We start from the raw sequence: 20,993 nt of genomic DNA, 5'->3' as shown, positions 1-20,993 counted from the left end.
CTGGGGCAGTTGCACTTTGGGAGCAGTGGTGGTTGCGGCTCCTTAGTGGCAGCTTCTTGGTTGCGGCTCCTTGGAGGCAGCTCCTTGGTGGTGGCTCCTTGGTGGCAGCTCCTGGGCTGCGGTTCCTTGGTGGCAGCTCCTGGGCTGCGGTTCCTTGGAAGCAGCATCTTGGTGTTACCTCCTTGGTGTCACCCTTAGTGGTGATGGAAGTGGCGGCTTTGCTCCGTGTCCTCATCCTGCTGTCCTTGGCCTGGCTGGTGCATGGCTCCTGGGACAGCTGTGGGTGAGTGGCACCAGGCTCCGGGGCTCCTGGTATTCCAGAGGGAGGTGCTGCTGCTCCCAACCATGGTCACACCAATGGGGTGGTGGGAATGAGGGAGCCCCACTTCCTTGACATCACCCCACGCAGTGGCACGGCGCAGCTATGGGGCACTGCATAGGGTCCGTTGTCCCTGCAGCACCCAATGGGGCGGGACGATGCTCGCTCTTCATCCCTAACCATTAAGTGTTGGGCTTCTGCTTCCAGATGGACCTGCGGCACCCGTCCAATGGCTGATTATTACAGGATGTCACACATCGTTGGAGGCGTGAATGCACACCTGGGTGCCTGGCCATGGATGGTCAGCATCCAGTTCCCCACGGCCACCGGCTTTGCACACATCTGCGGGGGTTCCCTCAGCACCCCCCAGTGGGTCCTCAGGGCCGCTCACTGCTTTGTCGGGCAAAAGTAAGTGGGAGAAGGGGTTCTAGCCATAGGGAATAGCCAAGGAGCAGCTCCCATCCCATCCCCTTCCCCATCCTGATGCACTGGGAAGTGCGCTCAGGAGAAGGCAGCTTTCAGCTTGACAACCCTTGAGCCCAAGGCACGCTGGGGCAGTGCTTTCCTTTGGGAAGCAGCAGGAATGTGGCTCCTTCCCACCCCTCTTCTCCATAGAATGGAATAGAATGGGTTTGAATGGAATGGGATGGAATGGGTCATGGAATGGGTTGGGTTGGAAAGGAGCTTGGGATCATCCACTTCCAACCCCTTGCCAAGGACAGGGGTGCCTTCCATAGAGCAGCTTGCTCCAAGTTGGCCTTGATCACTGCCAGGGATGGAGCATGCAAACCTTCTCCATCCATGCCATCCCAGTATCCCAGCACCCTCGTGGGGAATCCCTTCCTTATCTCCAATCTGCAATTCCCAGTCGGAACCCATCACCCCTTGTCCTAAGGCTTCAATCCCTGCTCTTCCATTCCCTCCCAGCTTCACCACGGATTGGTTTGTGTTGGTCGGAATCACTGACCTGTCTCAGGCCACTTCCGAGATGCAGAAGCATTGGATGCGGAAGGTCATCGTCCACGAGCATTACACCAACATCTCCAGCGGCTTCGACATCGCCTTGGTGGAGCTGGACCAGCAAGTGCGGTGCGGGCACCACGTGCAGCTCGCCTGCATGCCCGATGTGATGCTCAGGGTATCCCAGCTCTCCGAGTGCTTCATCAGCGGATGGGGTGTGAGGGAGGCCAGAAGTGAGTGCCCGATGGCCCCGTTGGCCTTGGAATGCCGGGTCATGGATTCATGGAATGGGAGGAAGGGAGGGTAAAGCTCATCCAGGTCTATTGGAGGTGTCTCCAACTGGGGATGGAGCATCCCAACCTTCTCCATCCAACCCATCCCAGTGTCCCGCCACTTCCTTCTCTCCAACCTCAGCATCCCTGCTTCAGTTGGAACCCATCACCCCTTGTCCCTTCGCTGAAGGTCCCTCCATGTCCTCCTTATGTTGAGGATGCAGAGCAAAGGGGATGCAGCTCAGGGCATGGGGGGGGGGGGGGGGTGGGGGGTGAGGGGTGGGTGGGTTGTTGATGACTCCCATTGAGCTTCTCAGCCCCCAGAACCCCCAGATCCATCCTTTCTCCCCGCATCCTGATCCCCTTTGTGTCCCCACAGCGGGGGCATCGTCCCCATCATCCCTGCAGGAGGCCAAGGTCCGCCTCATCAATGTCAGCCTCTGCAACAGCAGCCTATGGTACCGAGGGGCTATCAAGAGACACAATCTCTGTGCGGGGTACCCGCAGGGTGGCATCGACACTTGCCAGGTAGGGATGTGCCACTGAGGCTCCCTTCTCCTCTCCCATTGCAGGGCCTTGCTCTTCATCCCCCTTTATCCCAGCTTCGGAAGTGCATCCAGCTCCTGGTCCATCATCCCTGCGCAGGGACCATAGAGGTTGGAGCTTTAAGAGCATTGAGATTCCAGCACCAAACCATGTCATGAGCATGGATTCATGGAATGGCTTAGACTGGGAAAGAGCTTAAAGCGTCCAGTTCAAAGCAAGGTGCAGGGACGCCTTCGATTAGAGCAGGTTGCTCCAAGCAACATCCATCCTCCTCCATCCAACCCATCCCAGGCTCCCACCACCCTCCTAGGAAACAGCTTCTCCTTATCTCCAACCCAAACTTCCCTGTTCCACTTGGAAGCCATCACCCCTCGTCCTATGTCTTGAATCCATGCAGAAGGTCCCTCTCCACACCCAAAGGATGAAGAAGAACCCTTCCATCCCCCTAGGGTGACAGCTGCCATCCCCTCCGGCATTGCCATGGCGACCCATCCCCATCCTCACCCTCACTGCTTCTCCTCCATAGGGTGACAGTGGCGGTCCCCTCATGTGCCGGGACAACTGCGCCAACTTCTTCTGGGTTGTGGGGCTGACGAGCTGGGGCCGCGGCTGCGCCACGGCCAAGCAACCGGGGGTCTACACCTCCACGCAGCACTTCCATGACTGGATCCTTTACCAGCTGAGGACGTTCCGCTTCGCGGGAGCCTCTGCGACACCCCCGACATGGAGCCCCCAGCACGTCTCCCATACTCCCATCTCCCATACTCCCAGCCAGGAGACGATGCCGGCGCCCACGGCCTCAAGCATCAGTGGCTTCTGCTCCTTTCCAGTTCGGGTGCTGGTGGAATTCACCAGTCGGGTGCAGGAGCTGCTGCAGGCTCTAGTGGGCAAGAAGACTTGAGGAGTCCGAAGTTGCCTTGAGCTTCAATAAAGTTGCCCTATTTTCCCATAGAGAGGATGCTTTGCATGCCCACCTCTTCTTCTGGTCCATGGGGAGGGATGGGCATGACGGATGGAGGGCAGGGAGCAGTGGGAAGCGGGAGCGTCATGGAATCAACCAGGTTGCAAAAGACCTACAGGAGCATCAAGTCCAGTCATTGCCCCACCATTAAACCATGGCATGATGAGGGAAGGGGGACAGCTTCCATTAGACCAGGCTTCTCCAACCCCCTTCCATCCTTCACAATCCAACCCATCGCAGTGTCCCAACACTAACTCTTCCGGATCTTCAACCTGAACTTCCCTGTTCCTGTTAGAACCCATCACCCCTTGTCCTACGGCTCCAATCCATGCTGACGGCTCCTCTCCACACCCAAATGATGAAGGAGAACCCAGCCTTCAATGGTTCTGCTTCATCCCTGCATCCTGCTGGAGCATCCTGCTTCCAGGCTTGGGACCTTGCCTTAGGACCTCACAAGCTTCAAGGCTGTATCCTTCCCAGCACCAAGCACCCATCCCAGCTCCCAACACCCATCCCAGCATCCTTTGGGCCTCTCCCAAATCCCAGCACTGGTGTCCCCAGTGCCAGGAGCAGGGACTGGGGCCAGGGCTCACCCTTGTCCATGTCACTGGGTCCCCATTCACCCCAGTAACTGGCACTGGGACCCCATTCACCCCTCATCCCATTAAGATCCCATGAAGATCCTATTAAGATCCCATTAGGAATCCATTAAGATACCATGAAGATCCCATCAGGACCCCATTAAGACCCCACTGATATCATATCCCATTAGGATCCCTTTAGGACACCATTAAGATCCCACTAAGGTCACATTAGGATCCCATTAATACCCCTTTAGGACCCCATTAGGACCACATTAATATCCCATGAGGATGACATGAAGACCCCCTTACAACCCCATTAAAATTCCATTCATATCCATTGAGACCCTATTAAGATCCCATTAGGATTGGTTTAGGACTGCATTAATATTGATTTGGACCCCTTTAGGATCCCATGAAGATCTCATTAGGATCCATTAAGCCGGTCCCAGTACTCTGGACTCTGGTCCTGGAATGCCACATTATTGTGTAGAGAAGAATGGTTGTATCTGCTGCTTGGTATAAAACTGACTTCTGTCTCCCAGGCTTTGAAGTTGCCTGCAGATGAAAGAGCTTCTAGAAGGCAGTACTTAGGTCGTACTCAGCTGCTTCATTGTGGTGCCAGCCCATCAAATCCCAATTCAGAAACTGGATCCTGAGGTTCTTGTTTCTGAATGCAGAATAAACCAGGGCAGCTCAACTGTCAAGAGTAAACAGGAGCATCCAAGACAAACAGCAAACTGATGGAGTTGCCTTCTGTATCCAGTTGGTGTGACTATGCATCTCCAGATGTGTGTTAAAAACGTAGTTAGCTGAGTTGATTTATTTTTTTGATCCATTACCAGTGACTTTTAAAATAAGGTTTAAACTCCTAGAAGTACACTTTTCCTGCCTTTTTGTTTTTAGCCTGAATGGCTTTTTGGCTAGAGAGAGCTGAGCAGATGGAGATTAGGGGGATAATGAGTGCATTAAGTACAGGACAAACTGTTGGCTTGGTCTGCAGCAAAGTAAAGCAGTTGTTGGTTATACACGAGCACATCAAAGATGAGGCTGTCCTTGGTCACTTCACTGAGTACTTGGTAGCCTGAAGGTGATTTTAAAGCTTACTGAAGACTGCATTGTAATTCTCAGGTAACATTCTGAACTATAAGCAAGAAGTACAAGCAGTTCTCTCCAGTTACCTGTAAAACAGCTCTTCCTGCTCTCTTGTCAGAGCTGCAAAAGCTCTGGCATTACTGGCATGTTCTGTGGAATATCATCTAGTTGCTCCTTTGTGGAGTAGAAATAAGTCTTAGCACTGACACTAAAAACCTATGAATTTGGTGGGTTTAACTTGTGAACTTGCTGCCATAATTATTTTCCTGAAAAATAATTGGCTCATGGTAAAGACATGACATCCAGCATGGCTTTACTAGGGGGGAATCCTGCCTGACCAATTTGTTGGCCTTCTATGACGGGGCTACAAAAGTGATGGACAGGGGTGGAGCAGTTGACGTCATCTACCTGGACTTGTGCAAAGCGTTCGACACTGTCCCACACGACATCCTTGTCTCTAAATTGGAGAGACATCAATTTGATAGGTGGAGCACTCGGTGGATAAAGAACTGGATGGATGGTCGCACTCAGAGTTGTGGTCAACGGTTCAATGTCCAGCTGGAGACCAGTAACGAGTGGTGTCAGTGTTGGGACCGGTCTTGTTTAATATCTTTGTCGCTGACATGTATGGTGGGATTGAGTGTGCCCTCAGCAAGTTTGCCGATGACACCAAGCTGTGTGGTTCAGTTGATATGCTGGAGGGAAGGAATGCCATCCAGAGGGACCTTGACTCACTTGTGAGGTGGGCTGATGCCAACCTCATGAAGTTTAACCATGCCAAGTGCAAGGTCCTACAGCTGGGTGGGAGCAATCCCAGGCACAGCTACAGGTTGGGCAAAAAGGAAGTTCATGGTAGTCCTGCGGAGAAGGACTTGGGGGTGTTTGTCAATGAGAAAATGAACATGAGCCAGCAGTGTGCACTCACAGCCCAGAAAGCCAACCATATCCTGGGCTGCATCAAGACCAGCAGGTCGAAGGAGGTGATCCTGCCCCTCTACTCTGCTCTCGTGAGACCTCACCTGGAGCATTGTGTGCAGTTCTGGTGTCCTCAACATAAAAAGGACATGAAACTGTTAGAACAAGTCCATAGTTGGGCCATGAGGATGATCAGGGGACTGGAGCACCTCCCATATGAAGACAGGCTGAGAAAGCTGGGGCTGTTCAGCCTGGAGAAGAGAAGGCTACGTGGAGACCTCATAGCAGCCTTCCAGTATCTGAAGGGGGCCTACAGGGATGCTGGTGAGGGACTCTTCATTAGGGACTGTAGTGATAGGACAAGGGGTAACGGGTTGAAACTTAAACAGCAGAGGTTTAGATTGGACATAAGGAAGAAGTTTACTGTTAGGGTGGTGAGGTACTGGAATGGGTTGCCCAGGGAGGTTGTGAATGCTCCATCCCTGGCAGTGTTCAAGGCCAGGTTGGATGAAGCCTTGGGTGATATGGTTTAGTGTGAGGTATCCCTGCCCATGGCAGGGGGGTTGGAACTAGATGATCTGAAGGTCCTTTCAAACCCTAACTATTTTATGATTCTATATCACGGTGGTTGTTCTGTGCTTTGGAGCAGGGGAGATCAGACTTTCTTTGTGGTCACCTCAGGAACCTGCAGAAACACAGTGAGGGCTGGTTAGAAGCCCTGTGGAGCAGTGCCCTGCACTGCTGATGGAGCACTTAGCTTGCAGTTAGGGACCTACACTCCCTTCCCCTTGCAGCCCATGGACAAAGCTAACGTGCTCACAGTTTGGCAGCCACAGGATAGGAAATTGGTCTAAAGCATATGAGCAGTTTTATTTTCATTTTAGAAATGTGAATTAATTCCATCCCCAGCCCCTCAGTGCATGCTGCTGAACTGCTGCACCCTCCCCAAGGTGGGTCAATGCCAGGAGAATGTGAGTAGCTGGATGGCTCTGTCCTTTTGGAGGACAGGGTTTGCTCTAAGCCTTTGAGATTTCTGGGGTGTGCGTGGGCTGCCTCCCTGCCTGGGGGCACTGTGTCCCCATAGCTGCAGCAAGGGCTGCCCCTTTGCAAGAAGACTGCCAGCCTGGCCACCGAGCTGCTACTGCCAAGCCAGAGCACAGGGTCCTCATGAGGTGAGATGCACCTCACAGCCTTACCCCCCTTGTGCAACAAGAGAAGGGCTGCCCTATTGTCTGCAGGCAGCCTGAGGCCCGTACCCAGGCTTGGGTGGATTTTACCTTCTCCCATGGAGGAAGGATTGTGGTTCAGCCCTGTGCTACCTCCAATCAGCACTTACCCACTGTGGCTTCCCACCCATTCTGCCTGGGTATCTAGGGTTCTTCCTGCACAGGTGTAGCTGGAGCACAACCAATGGGGGTCATGACCATGGGAGGAAGCTTGTGTGGGTAAGAACTGCAGCAGGTGCAGCTAAACAAGGCGGGGTAGGGTCAGGGATAGGGAAAAAGGCCTGTGAATCGCCTAAGAGCAGGACAAGACAAAGTAAAGGGTCTGGCAGTATCAGCACCTAAAGACTGGGGGGGAAGCAGCACCAGGCTGAAGTAATCTGTCCAGAGACTCCTGGAAACTGGACCAGAGCATGAATTTGAGTGCTTCCTTGCTGTGCTGAGGGAGAGGGTTGTTAACCCTCCACCCAGCCTCCTCCAGCTCTGGACTCTGACCTGACTGTGAGGGACTCATCATCAAGCTGCATTTCATCATTGAGCTACATTTCTGGTTCTGATAACCAGTGAGTCATCTGGGTCCCAAACCAGGCTTTGAAACAATCACAGACTACCCACTAACCTTAACCACAAGTTACCTGCTCCCCCTACTTAAGCTATGCTTAAACATCAACCAGCAACTAACTGAGCTGGCCAAAACTTCTAGAAAAAGAGCTCAGATCCTCTATCCTCCCCCATGTCCCCAGCAGAACACAGAGGGAAGGATCCTGCCAAAGCCAGGATCAGCACAAGGATCAGTGCTTGCTTTGGTTTGCCTGATAATGCAAAGTCAAGAGGGTTTCCAGCTTCATCCAGGAAGGGGGTCACTACCATTAGCATGGGGGGACACAGGCACATCCCACTTGCAGGAGGAACATCTGCCCTGTGGAGTAGATCAACCTCCTGCCTGACAGGAGCAGCTGCCAACAGTCTGAGAGTGTCATTAGGGGTGAGTGACTCATCGCAGCCTGAGGACTGCTCTGTATTTAAGCATTACAGAGTCAGAAATGAATGTGTGGAGTCAGGAGCTGCTTACCCTGAGGTCAAGATGAGGTTCAGAAACCAGTTGTCAGAGTTCACCGTTATGGCCACAGCATCTGAATCTCTCAAATCAGAGAGAGAATAACTGCCATAGGGAGGGAGTATTTTCAACCACCGTGGGTCAAAGCAGTGTCAGACAGCCTGCAGGTACCTGCTGCGCACAACTGCTTCAGGCAGCCCTCACTTGAGCTGCTGCTGAGCCTGGGCAGCAATTCCCTGCAGCAACTGTGTGTGTGGGGAGGTGTTGTTAGGCGTTTGCTAGCTTTACTCAACCCTACGTTTTTGCTCGTCTTCAGATCGTGACGTTTGGGCGCAACCAAGCGATTTGCAGCTGGACTGAAACCCTCCCCGGAGACTGGTGTGGGGCGGGGTGGAAGGAAAGAGGAGGAAGGAAGGAGAGCAGCTCATCCGCGGGGCAGGGCAAAGGGGCAGCCACATTTGGGGAGAGCAGTCAGACTGCTTTTTTATTCGCAGACTTTTGCTTCAGGACAACAAGCAATGAACTCACAGTAAAGTTTCCGACTCCTTTTCCCAGGCCCTGCACTTTGCCAGCTGCTCCCCCTGTCCTGATCAGCTTTCCTAACCAGTTCCAATTGCTTTTGTGAAGAGCTCAGGCTCCACACGCCAGCCAGGAGCACCCACTCCAGGCTGCATGTCCATGCAGCGCATAGCAGTGGCACAGCACTGACAGCTGACGCCACAGTCACTGTGTTTTGCATCCTCTGCAGTCCTGATGGTATTTTCCCCCCTCTCTGCTTCCATTGAGCAGCACATGGATCAGCCACCAGGGAAAAGGGATAACAAAGAAAGCCACATTCTGGAATTGCCTCCAGAGCAACCCTACAAGGCTCTGCATAAATGCACGGCACCAAGCACAGCTGCCCAGGGGCTCTGCCCAGGGTTTCCAAGCTAATTCTGAAGAGCTGCTCTGCTCTGTTTTACATTAATTCCTGCCAGGCCGTTTCTAAGGGCGGGGAGCATGAGGGCTGCAAACCAGCATGTCACACAGGGCAGGGCCTCAGCCAGCAGCCACGAACAGCTCCACTCACTGCAAGACACGTGTGGGACTGCTGAACCAGGTTTTCCCTTCACTGGAGCTCCTTGGCAACAAATTCCAGGGACAGCAGCCCATTTCCACCGAGGGCTGACAGCCCAGTCCCCAGCATGGTGAACAGCAGGACAGGCCCGAGCTCTCCAGTCCTGCCCTGCAAAGTGCTCCTGCAGGGGAGCCCTCACTTCACAAGTGTCCCCACTGACTCCCTGTTCAAGAAAGGCTTACTAGAGACAGAGACTCGCTGGTTTCCAGGCTCCAGGGAACACACCATACCTAGTAGTAACCTGGCACCTTTAGCTTAATGCAAAACTTTACCCTAATTATCACCAGGCATTACAGTGCTCCACTTCCTTGTCTGCAGTGAGGACACTGCCAACCTCCCTCCCGGCACTCTCTGCCTCTCTCCTTGCGTTCATCTCCCAAGAAACAGAGCAGGTTTGAGGTTTCCTCAGAACCTCCCGCACACCTTTTATGTCCCCTTATCCAGTAGCTCCGCCAAGCTTCCTCCCACAGGCTGGGACAGTGGTGCACAGCTTTGGCTATGAAGCACCATTCAGGGAGGCACCACACAGGTATCAGCTGTGGCTGTACAACCAAATCACCTCTGGCTGCTGACCTGAGGAACCTGTGCATGCCCCTTCTGAGGGGCACAGAGCATGAACAAGGTCAGTGATGGGCATCAGACCAGATAAAGCAAGAAGGCAGCAGCTGGCTCTGGCTTCACACCATTTCACAGAAAAAGGACCAGACAGCTTGTTTGCTTCTTTTCCCTGCTTCCTGACTTACCTAAGAAACCAAGACCTGGCTGTGCTCTCTCCTCCTTATCCCATGCCTGGAGCACATAACACATGGCCGTATGCAGAAGGATGCAGGCAGGCAGGTGCCTCACAGCTCTGGTGCTTCAGAATCATAGAATCATAGAATAGTTAGGGTTGGAAGGGACCTTAAGATCATGCAGTTACAACCCCCCTGCCATGGGCAGGGACACCTCACACTAAACCATATCACCCAAGGCTTCATCCAACCTGGCCTTGAACACTGCCAGGGATGGAGCATTCACAACCTCCCTGGGCAACCCATTCCAGTACCTCACCACCCTAACAGTAAACTTCTTCCTTATGTCCAATCTAAACCTCTGCTGTTTAAGTTTCAACCCATTACCCCTTGTCCTATCACTACAGTCCCTAATGAATAGTCCATCCCCAGCATCCCTGCAGGCCCCCTTCAGATACTGGAAGGCTGCTATGAGGTCTCCACGCAGCCTTCTCTTCTCCAGGCTGAACAGCCTCAACTTTCTCAGCCTGTCTTCATATGGGAGGTGCTCCAGTCCCCTGATAATCCTCATGGCCCTCCTCTGGGGCAAGTCTCCTGCAAAACAGTAAAATGTCAGAACTTGCACTTACCTTTGCCATGTGTTTAGCAGTCCCACTGCCCTGCTCCTGTTGCCTCTGGGGAGTCTCCACTCTGCAGCCCAGCCAATCACACAGAAATGGCTGCTGAAGTTTGCTGCTGGGGCCCACAGAGATCAGCCGATCTGCCCATCAGCTACACGGTGGTTGTTCCTGAGAGGCAGTCCCATGCTGGGGTACATCCAAAAAGGTTCTCATGAGCAGCCTTCCCATGCCACTTCCCTTCCCTGCTCTTTATGAGTAGTTTGTGTTCTCTTTTGCTGCCGGTGTTCATTTGGTTGGTTTCTTTTAATGTTTGAAGCCACCACTGGCTGCACAGGCCCCGGGTCCTGACAGGCCAGTCCTAGCCAGGATCTGCGGCTGCCCCACAGGCCTGTTGCCTGTGGGCTTTGGTGCTGGCCCTCCCGTGCCGAGGGCCACCTACACAACATGTTTAGTTCTGTAGCACTAGCATTACACAAGAGCTGTAAGCACCAGCCATATAACATCAGCCTGCAGGAGTCCCAAAAGCCGATACACAATCAGTGATGCAGATGAGTAACTGGTGGGACACACCAAGGGGTCACCCTGAATGCAGTGTTTCTAAACCCAAACCACTCCTTAGCTGCTGGATCAACCCCTATGAGGCCCAACAGCACCCTCTAGCCACAGCAGAGCAGGACATGGTGTGTTTTGCCACCCTTTTCTGCCCTAGGCATGCAGGCCTGGAAAGCCCCTTCACATGACACGTGTGTCATCCCTGCGGTCCCTCAGGTTTGCTAGGAGCAGTCTCCCCCACAACAGCTAGCCTGGGGGGGTGCCTCATCCTACCCCATTACTTGCCCAGGAGAAAGGCAATGGGTGCTCCTCAGTCTGCTGCTGACCCATCACTGCCATTGCCTGAGCAGCAGATATTTTGGACAGAGATACGGTTCACCTCCCAGCAGGCTGGGGAGAGAGCAGGGCAGCCCAGGCAGTGCCTCTGTGGGGCAGACAGAGGGTCTCCCGTGTGCAGGCAGGCCCGCAGTCCCTCCTGGTGCCGCAGTGGGATTGTGCAAACTCACTCCCCAGTGTTTCTCTGCCGGATGAACTTGTTCCAAATCCCTGTGGTGCACTTTGCCCTCTGACTGTGGTGACCTCGTGCCGGCTCCCTCGGCACTGTGTAAAGTCCACGGCAGAGGGGTGCTTACCTGCCTCCCGCACGCCACAGCTCACTCCCACTGCTCCCGGCCGCACATCTGCCTGGCCCAGGGCTCTGGGCCTGGATCTGGACTGCAGCATGTGGCTGCTTTTCAAGGCAGCGGTTCTGTGCCTGACGCTGGGCTTAGGGCAATGCACAGAAGAAGCAACACAGGTGAACACTGTCCACCCATCTTCCCGGGCAGAGTCATCCTATTCAGACTGGGGCATTGAGACCATCCGGGACAGCTTTGAAACAGTTAACAGCTACTTTGACTCCTTCTTGGAACTGCTGGGGGGAAAAAATGGAGTATGTCAGTACAGATGTCGATATGGTAAGTGAACACTGCTCCTGCTGGCTCCTCTCTCCCTGCCCTTTCCCGCTCTTGTGCTCTCCCTTCCCTAAGACCACCACAAGCTCCTATCCATAACCTGACCCTTGCTCTGCTCAGTGCAGAAAAGTCACTGCAGAGTCACAGCTTCCCTGCTAGTGCCAGCACCAGGGCACTGACCCTCATCTTCCCCTCTCACTGAGAACTGAGAGCCTGATCTTGAAGCCACAGTGCTGTGTGCAAGGGGACAAGAGGAGAGGATATACAGGTTTTACATGAAGGGCAGTAGGTGACCAGGCTGCCCAGACCGCTGGAGAGAAGCACCAGGGTAGGCAGTGAGGCCCTGGAGGGGAGGGCGAGCAGCCTGTGGATGCCTGACTCAGAAGAGGTTGTTAGTATTGCCCTAACCTCAGCAATCTTCAGTGTCATTGTTCAACAGCTGCAAGTTGGTTAATAAGTGGGATGGAGGAGGAGAGATAACAGGAAGGCACGCAAGATGTGCAGTCAGCATGGAGGAACCTTTAGTACTCAAGGCAGAACGAGGCAGCTGCCACTTGCCTTGGACTTTAGAATGCTTTACTGAAAAGGAAGAGTTTGTCCTGGGGTCAGAATGAAGGGGGTGACATTCTGGGGAGAGCAGGGCAGGGGACTGGGAGCATCGAGGTGCAGCAGGACCTGTTTGGGAACAGGAAGGAGGCTTCTTACAGGCTGTGTCCTCCCCCTGTGTTCCTACAACAGTCCCCACAGCCATAACTGTTTACAGTTGACTCAGCCAGCCCATCCACAACTGCCTGCCAGCCCTTTTCCCCCAGCTTCATCTCACGTCCCTCGTGACTGCCTGGGCAGGGTGCTTGTGAGCACAGAGGTGATTTGAACCCCTCTCCTTCCCTGAGCTGTGGTTTTCACAGACAGACTCCATGCTTTGGAGAGACCCCATCAACTCAGTTTTGGTCTGTATGCATCCCACTTCTCCCAGAACGTGAGCTGCACGCTGTGCTGCACGTCTCCAGCCTGCACAGGGTTGTCTGTATTGCTGCCTCGACAGATGCCTCTGAGGGAAGCATTGTCTGCCCCTCCCAGGCTAGCAGCAAGGGTGCTGGGAGGAACAGATGCTGCAGGAGCTGCCTGTCAGGACAAGAGGGCAGATGGGCCACCCTTACCCAAAATGACCCAAAGTGGTCACTCCAGGCACATTGCAAGGCTGGGGCTCTCCCTGCTCCTGCTGCCCCAGCTTTGCACTCTGGGCAGAGGGAAGAGCATCTCCACAGGCTGGTGGCACAAATGCCTGCCTGCTCCCCCAGAGCATTCTGCATCTTACTGGAGAAATGTGTTACCTAGGAAGGAAAACAAGGAAGCACATCATTAGTGCTGTTCTCATCCTCTGCTGAGCAGCTCATTAATCACTGGCTGAAGGAGGAAACTATTGAAACACTGCCCAAGTGCCTCTAAAGGTCTTGCTGGACCCTTCCAGAACTATTTGTCCATGCTGGTATCTAGCCCAGACATTGCAGGCTGCAAGTAGGGGGGATGCAGGGATGATCCCAAACCAGTGAGACCCAGTCTGTGTCCAGAAGAATGAACACAAACCATCTTTACCATCCTTCTGCTGAATTAAGGCCCAATTACTTTTTCCCCAGGCACAAAGCAAGAATTATGCTTTCTACTTCTTTCATTTCAGCTGAGACACCAATAATAGCTTACTTTGCCATAATAAAGGTCAGGGCTCACCTGTGATTGCTACATCCATCTTCAGCTGAGCACACAGCACTTGGCTGTTCTGGCTGTAAGACTCTTGATTTTTCAGCAGCTAGTGAGGTCTGGAAACAAACAACTTGATGGATCACTCCCTTAAATCAGGACATTAGGATCACACTAGCAATTGCTGACAAATACCTCCTCCTGCTTACAAAATCTCTCTGGGCATCTCAGGGTGGGAAACAGCCTGAACTGGGGGTAAATCCCTTGACAGCTTCCTTCAGCTGTCTGGGCAGGCAGGACTTCAACATCTTGCCCAGAATTTGGTCCTGAGGGGCTTCACATGAGGAGGCACATCCAGGCTGTGAGAAAAGTGCCTTTAAAGACAGGCACTCCAACACAGCTGTGCTGCACAGGACAATGTCTGTTCAAAGCCTGCTTGCCTGGGGCAAAGCAGTAACAATAGGCCACTCACAATAGTAAGGAGCCCCCAAGACCATCTATTCATCCTGAAATACATTCACTTCCCCCGGCCAGTGTTCCAGTACTGCAGTGTCTGAGACCTCCTGCATGGCCAGCGGCTGTTCTAGTCAGCTGGCTGTTTTCCAGTCTCTTGGCATAGCTACAACAGCCTGAAGATATTAAAATGCATCAGGGAAACTTGCTTCCATTAGGAACCCAACTTCAGTTCTCCTCTAAGGTTGTGCTGATAAGAAAATGCCCTGAAATAAAACTCCTTGCAAAGAACAGGCTTCCTCAGCAATGCTGTGCTTTTACACATCAGCATCACTCTTCAGCATGCTGCCATGCAGGTCCTGCTGCGCTTGCAGCTCTCTTCTTCATCCCAACTATGCCCTGCAGCAAGCACACAGATGTCAGCCTTTGGTGAAACACGGCTAGCAAACAGTCAGTGTAACCCACCAACTCCATTCCCCCATCACAGAAGCAGCTATGGGAATGGCCATAAAACAGATGGTAACCAGACCACAGAGTGTATGTCATGTAGAGTCAGGAATGCCTATTATTTCTTCCTTGCTTTTGTTTTACTGTTAGCTAGAAAGCAGGATATAGGAGAGAGGTTAATTTTGGTGTCTTGGACTTTAACTGAGAGAGGGTTCACCAAAGGGCACCTTACAAATGATTAAACTGTTTCTCAGAGAGGAAGAGGAGAGGTTTCCAACAAGGACTCATCATGAAGATAGTTCATGTTTTGTTGATCACAATTCTCATGTGAGATTTTTTTTCCTCAGGACAACTTTCTGAGACATAATAGCTGTACCTTCAGCTTTTAATGGAAGGTTTTCTCTGGAAACACAATTATCTCCGTATCTCCAAGCAATCCCACTCCTACACTGAATTCCCACCTTATCCCATTAACTGACAATGTGCTGCAGAAAGATAATGTTGTCAATATTACAAGCAAATCATTAAAATTTGACCCCATCCTGCAAAACCCACGTTGGATTTTGAACTTGCCTCTGCCTCCTGCCGCCTTAGCTCAGGAACTTTGTATTCCGAGTCCCAGTTCTCACGCCCTTCCAAAAGAGCAACTATGCTGTGAATTGCACCAGGACCTGGGCGCAGCCCTCCTCTCATTACATTTCTTAGAAGCCTTAGGATATAGATTCAGATCATATATAGACATAATTCCTTCTCTCCTTGGCATAACCACCAAAATACTGTACTATGCAATGTGTCAGTAAACTCTGAAGTCACCCTTGCATCAACATACCTCAGTTACCGCAGAGTTATGTTCTGGTGCAAAAGCAATCCCATACTGATGGTGTGCTGCAACCAACTGATTTGTGCTCTTTGTCTACTGCTAGGACAGCTCTACCTGCTAAAAATAACAGTGCTTTCTGCACTAGAAAATTGCACCTGGGGCAGGAAGCAAATCTGGCCTATTCAAAAGTAGACAGAAAGGTTGAAATACCGTAGGTAACTGCCGTAATGGGAAATACTTTCCCACACAAATGCAATCACCTGGTGGCAGTGTCAGCTAGAGAGCTTTATCTTGGCTTGGGGACAGCCAAATTCTTGGTGCATACTGTATTTCTGTAGGGCTGGAGAAAACAGCATCGGCATCCCTCAGCTATTCCAGTTTGTTGCTCATTTGTTGCTTATTTGTTGCAAAGCTGTTGTTCAAGGAAAACCACTCCAGCAATATTTAATTTAGAAGGTGCTGGGAATGTTCTTGCATAAGATTTTTTTACGCATTTTCTGTGAGGTCTTCTCAAGAACATGGTAGATTTATGCCTCCATTAACCATTGGTATTTTGGGGACCTGGACAGAAAAAAGGGAAAAGCATCTTAAATAATGATCAGTGCTGACAAGAAGAAAACAGTGGAAGTGGAGTTTAAAAGAACTCAACCCTGCCTCAAGGGCTAAATTACATCCATTTTATGTCTATTTAAATTCTGTAGTGGTGCTCAGGGAAGCAGAAACTTAGCCCTAGAGGTGATGGACTTACTAAAGGCTCAGCTCCCACGTTTTTGTTGGAGTGTCCACTCAGCTTGCAAAGTTTTCCCAGAGCAGGGTTCAAATGTCTTGTTTTAGCACCTCAAAATATCTTAACACCTCACTCCGCATTTGAGATCTCCCTTTTACAAACCCAGCTGGGACAGAAACAGAACAAGCACTGAACACACATCAAGGAACAGTGTAGAGAAACACAAGTTTTAGACAGATCTAGTACCTATCCTTTCCTCCTTGCATCTCCTGGGCGAGTGAAGTGTTTAGGGATGCAGACCAACGGGGAGCTGCCTGTCACTCCTGCTTTTTGGTGCTCTTACTGGGAAGATTGGCTTTCCTAACATTTTTCCTTTCTTTCTCAGGGAAGGCTCCAATGCCACGACCTCACTACAAACCACAGGAACCCAACGGCTGTAGCTCCAACTTCCTGGGGCTCAAGGTACCTGAAAGTGTATGTACTGCCACATCTGCCAACCACAAATGATGCAATTCTCTAATCACAGTAACCAGCTAATAACATTAGGAGGGAAAAGGCTTAGCTGCATTACATAGTGTTGTGTGGTGGCTTCTGTTCACAGCTGAAGCCAGAGCTCTGGAAAAGGGAGGAAGTATCACTTTGTGTGGTGTCAGGGAGCAAGCTATCTGCCTGGGACTGACAGAAGACAAAGCCGTCTGCTGTCAGCAAGCAAGGCAAACATGTCAGCCTGAGCACTGCCTAACTAACTGTCAGTCAGGGATGCATTAAGATTTCAACTGCTGGTGGCAGTGAAACAGGTGTCACATAAACATGAGTTACATTTACGAAGGACCGGGCTGTTGCTCTGGTTGTCTTGGTAGGTGTTGAAAGAGAAAGTTTCCTGAGCAGGTTAGTACCATGAGAAGAAAAGGGAGCACCTGGCCAAGCAGAGGAACGTATTTTTATCAAGGGCCAGAACAATCCTGTGCCCTTGTGATAGGACAGGGAACACATTCCATGACAGCTCAGTGGCATGGCATGTTGTAGAAATGGCAATACTTGAAGGCATTCTCTACACCTGGCCCTTAGTCCCCTCCCATGCTTTTGCCTCTGCCAAGCAATGAAATAAACCTGTGGGCTTTAATACTGCACCCACTTGTTATTTTAAAAGCAATTAATGAAATCCTGTTAGAATCATCAGGAAAAGTACTCCCAGGAGGCTCTAAGAGCAGGAAATACTATTCACCTTATGCATTACTGCTGCCCATGAAGTCTGCAGCAAGCGGGCAGATTCCTGCTCCAAAAAGCCCTCTCTTTGCATCCCATTCTTCGTGTAATATTAGATCCTTAAACTGCATTTCACTGCAAACCTTGTGGGCTTTTCTGCAGTACCTTCCCCTTAGGCAGGTAGTCACAAGCACTGAGTGAAGTGAAGAAACAGTATCCTAAATATCACATGAGGAAGACCAAAAAGAGGAGGAATTTATAACAAGCTAATGAGTCCAGCCTCTGCAGGAGGCAGGCCTTCTGCCCCATCACCCCCATGGTTATTAGCTAAGCTGCTGTTTACCCCCAAGTGAGTAGAGCTCCCCTGATCAAGCTGTATTTGTCCTTGGTCTCATAAGTGTCTCTCTGAGAAGTAAGGCATTAATAACACTTATAGCAGATTTATTAAGCCAACAAGCAGGACTTGTCAGGTTGTGGGAAAAGGAGGAAAGAGAAAAGGGGCCTTTGCCACTGCTGGAAAGGACAGGAAACTCTTTAATGAACTCAGACAAACTAGAACTAGCAGATTCATGGAGGGGCTGTTTACCATCTCTCTAGGAGAAGTTAATCCACTGCAACAGAAAGAAGGGAATGTCGTCTGTCCTGTACTGGACCTACACTACTGTTGCCCCTTACTTTAGATGGTGAGGGAGAAGCATGGGTTCCCTCCTGCTGCCCCAGCTATCAGAAGTAGCTTCTAGGACAGGATCCAGCTGGGCTCTGCAATACCTCACCCAGTTGGAGCTGCTTGATTCTGAGGCAAGGACGCAGCCACAGGACACTGCTTTCCTCTCTTTCCCCAGCTAGATTTGGGCATCCCTGCCATGACCAAGTGCTGTAACCAGCTGGACATCTGTTACGACACCTGTGGGGCCAACAAATACCGCTGTGACGCCAAGTTCCGCTGGTGCCTCCACTCCATCTGCTCTGACCTCAAGCGCAGCCTCGGGTTTGTCTCCAAGGTGGAAGGTAGGCTTCCTTGCTCACATCCCCTATGGAGGGAAGGAGCGATGGCAGGGAGGGAAGCCTGTGGCCAGGGAGCTCTCTCCTTGCCAAAAGCAGCGAAAATCTGCAGTAGGGAGCAGAACATCTGCCCCATGCTTGTCACAGGTGGGTCAGAAATGAGTGAGAATACCGAGATCTCCCTCTACACTTACACTTCTGTCCCAGGACTGGGGACCTAAATTATTTACAGTTGGAAAACATTACAAACCACATGTGGGAGAAACAAAACCCAAACAAAACTCCCCCCTCTCCCAAACAAACAAAAAAACCCAAAACAAACCCACCAACAAGAAAACATAGTTGCAATTCCTTCAACCCCTGGATGCTCTCCCCAAGGCTTAAAATGCCTTCACATGGTCAAAAAACATTCCACAGCCAGTAAACCACACACTGAAACCTGCACATGGCCAAGGGCCAACAAATTGGGAGAGCCAAGGACAAGGGCTCTCTGGGATCTGTTTCACAGGTAAGAGATGACGATGGCACCAGGGACATGGGTGGTGGCTGAGTCATGGTGGGCAGAGCTGGATTCGTCAGAAGCCCCCATACTAACAAACTTCTAGTGACGTGTCAGCAGCTCAACAGCCATCCTGGTTTTGCCTAGTTTTAAAAGCTTCAGACTGCAAGTTTGAGAAGAGCTTTTTGGTAAAGGCTGCATTTGGTAACCTTTGTGAAGAGTCCAAGCCTGCCTCTTGGTCCCCTGGGCCAACTTCAAGCACTTCTTCACTGTATGACAAGGAGGAAACAGAGACCCTGCCACAACTAGTAGTCAGCCATGGCAGGAGAGCCTCTCCCAATCTGCTCCTCCTGAGGCCTGATTATGGCACACAGGTAAGGCTGCATGACTAGAAGTACTAGTGCAGATGGCTTTCTACTTCATCACAGATAAATGGAAAGAGTGTCCAGGCCAGCAAGAGAAAACAAAGACATGGACTAATATATAAGTGCTACAGGCCAAAGTACAGCAAATCTTTCATAGTCACCCCTGTCCACAAATCCTCATGCAGCCAATCTCTTCCTGTTCCTTCAGATTTTTCCCCTGCAAATTTTTTTAGATCCCTCCTTTTTACTTTCTGCCTGCAGCAGTGAAACAGAAATACTAGGGAGTAAAGGTGGAGCAGAGCCCTTGCTTCTAGGCTGAGCCAAGCCACCTCTGCCCATAGCCAAGCAGGACTAAATACCTCTATCATCTCTGTCCTGGCTGGGGCAGGAAGCACAGGTAGCTGCAAACTAACAAACCTCTGAGTCATCCTCTCCTCCCCTTGCTCTGCCTCTTGTCCTGCGCTCTATACCTGCCACTCCCTGCCACTCGGTGCTGCTATGAACAGCTCCTGTTGCACAGCCCTCCCCCACCACCATCCTAGCTCTTATCTGGGATCCTTTCCACTGAGTCACCACGACAGAGACAGCAGGCAGGAGAACAGCATCTGCACTCCCTCCATATGGGCACAAACATTCCAACTGCAGCAGTGCCAGTTAACCAAAGCCTTGGTCTTCCCATGACTCACTACAGGCTCTCCAACACCTACCAACTGAGCAGACTCCTAAAGCAGCAGGAGCAGAGTGAGGTGCTCTGAGAGGCTGAAGCAAGAGGAGACAGCCCCAAGGCAGGGCTTTCCCACATGCATTCAGCAGTCAATGTTGGTTGGCAGTGAGTAAACCCTAAAAGACTTCATATTAACCTATTTATTTATTGAGAAGCAAGTTATGGGCTTGTATTTTTGGGAAGAGGAGGGGCTAGTAGTCAGGCAGACTATCAACAGCTCTGCTGTTACAACTGCAGTAGGATTTTCATGCTGGCTGGCAACTCCCAAAAAGCAGAAAAGGTTGGTTAGTAGTAGCTATAGGCAAAACTGATGGGAGAAAAGACAGGAAAGACAGTATTGTGGAGATCTTCTCGGAAGTCTGCTTGGTAAACAGTGCTATTTGCAGTGCCCCAAGAGCTCCATCAACCAGAAGAGCCTGAGAGAGGCAAAACCAGACAGGGGCAAGAAGTTAGTGTCAGACTGGTGCCACCCTAGGGAGAAAAGAGCCCCCAGTTAAGCAGAAGGGAACCTCTGGATTTATAAATCTGCAGTACCCAGAGATAAGACAACAGTCCTTGCTTCCAACTGTAAATACCACAGAACTCGGGGCAGAGCTCAGTCTAGGGTGGTTTCCACCCATCCCTCAGATGTCCTGAAGTGCCTGTTACTTACCTGCCTCACCTTTTCCTTCCATGCAGCTTGTGAATCTGTTGCAGACACAGTGTTCAATGCCGTCTGGACCCTGGGCTGCCGGCCCTTCATGAACAGCCAAAGGAGTGCCTGCATTTGCAATGAGGAAGAACGAGATGAATTGTGAAAATGAGCAGATGCCTGGCCTCCATGAGCCTGATACCAAGCATCCCCTCTGCCACTGCACTTCAGCACAGTGACTTCTATCAGCCCTCTGGCCCAGCACAGGATGGGGGGACCTGGCCAAGCAATATACATCAACCACAGTTTTTGGGCAGAGAGCTGCGAAAAAGGAGACAGTCTGTGAATATAGGGCAGTGATGCCTGCTGTCCACCACAGATGCAGTCTAACAGCCCTACCCCTTTCCAAGTCCATCAGCCTGAATGATCTGATTTTCTCTGCAGACTGATCAGGAGAGGCAAGCAGGATGCAGCACTGGTTATAAACAAGATACTTTACTTGTTTGCCTTAGACATGCA

At 51.3% G+C, this 20,993-nt stretch overlaps 2 protein-coding genes across 3 annotated transcripts; both read left to right on the top strand.

Annotated features, from left to right (window-relative positions):
* Nucleotides 1–203: 203 nt before the first annotated feature.
* LOC117435988 (acrosin-like) lies at nucleotides 204–2,998 on the top strand. The gene is made up of 5 exons (XM_034061326.1): nucleotides 204–283; nucleotides 527–727; nucleotides 1,247–1,512; nucleotides 1,931–2,079; nucleotides 2,624–2,998. The coding sequence occupies exons 1-5, from the start codon at nucleotides 204–206 to the stop codon at nucleotides 2,996–2,998; spliced, it is 1,071 nt and encodes a 356-aa protein (XP_033917217.1).
* Nucleotides 2,999–11,666: 8,668 nt separating this feature from the next.
* PLA2G12B (phospholipase A2 group XIIB) lies at nucleotides 11,667–20,769 on the top strand. Of its 2 annotated transcripts, XM_013130205.3 has the most exons (4): nucleotides 11,667–11,905; nucleotides 16,433–16,521; nucleotides 18,096–18,261; nucleotides 20,522–20,769. In XM_013130205.3, exons 1-4 carry the CDS (start codon nucleotides 11,671–11,673, stop codon nucleotides 20,638–20,640), a joined length of 609 nt encoding a protein of 202 aa, XP_012985659.1. In that variant the 5' UTR covers nucleotides 11,667–11,670; the 3' UTR covers nucleotides 20,641–20,769. The 2 variants fall into 2 exon arrangements, with proteins under 2 accessions (XP_012985659.1, XP_033918280.1); XM_034062389.1 differs by lacking the exon at nucleotides 16,433–16,521 and having other exon boundaries at nucleotides 11,826–11,905.
* The last annotated feature ends 224 nt before the right edge of the window (nucleotides 20,770–20,993 follow it).

The sequence above is a fragment of the Melopsittacus undulatus genome, chromosome 4 (assembly GCF_012275295.1).
Source record: "Melopsittacus undulatus isolate bMelUnd1 chromosome 4, bMelUnd1.mat.Z, whole genome shotgun sequence".
In the NCBI taxonomy this organism is placed as follows: Eukaryota; Metazoa; Chordata; class Aves; order Psittaciformes; family Psittaculidae; genus Melopsittacus; species Melopsittacus undulatus.
This window is presented reverse-complemented; position numbering and strand designations above follow the sequence as displayed.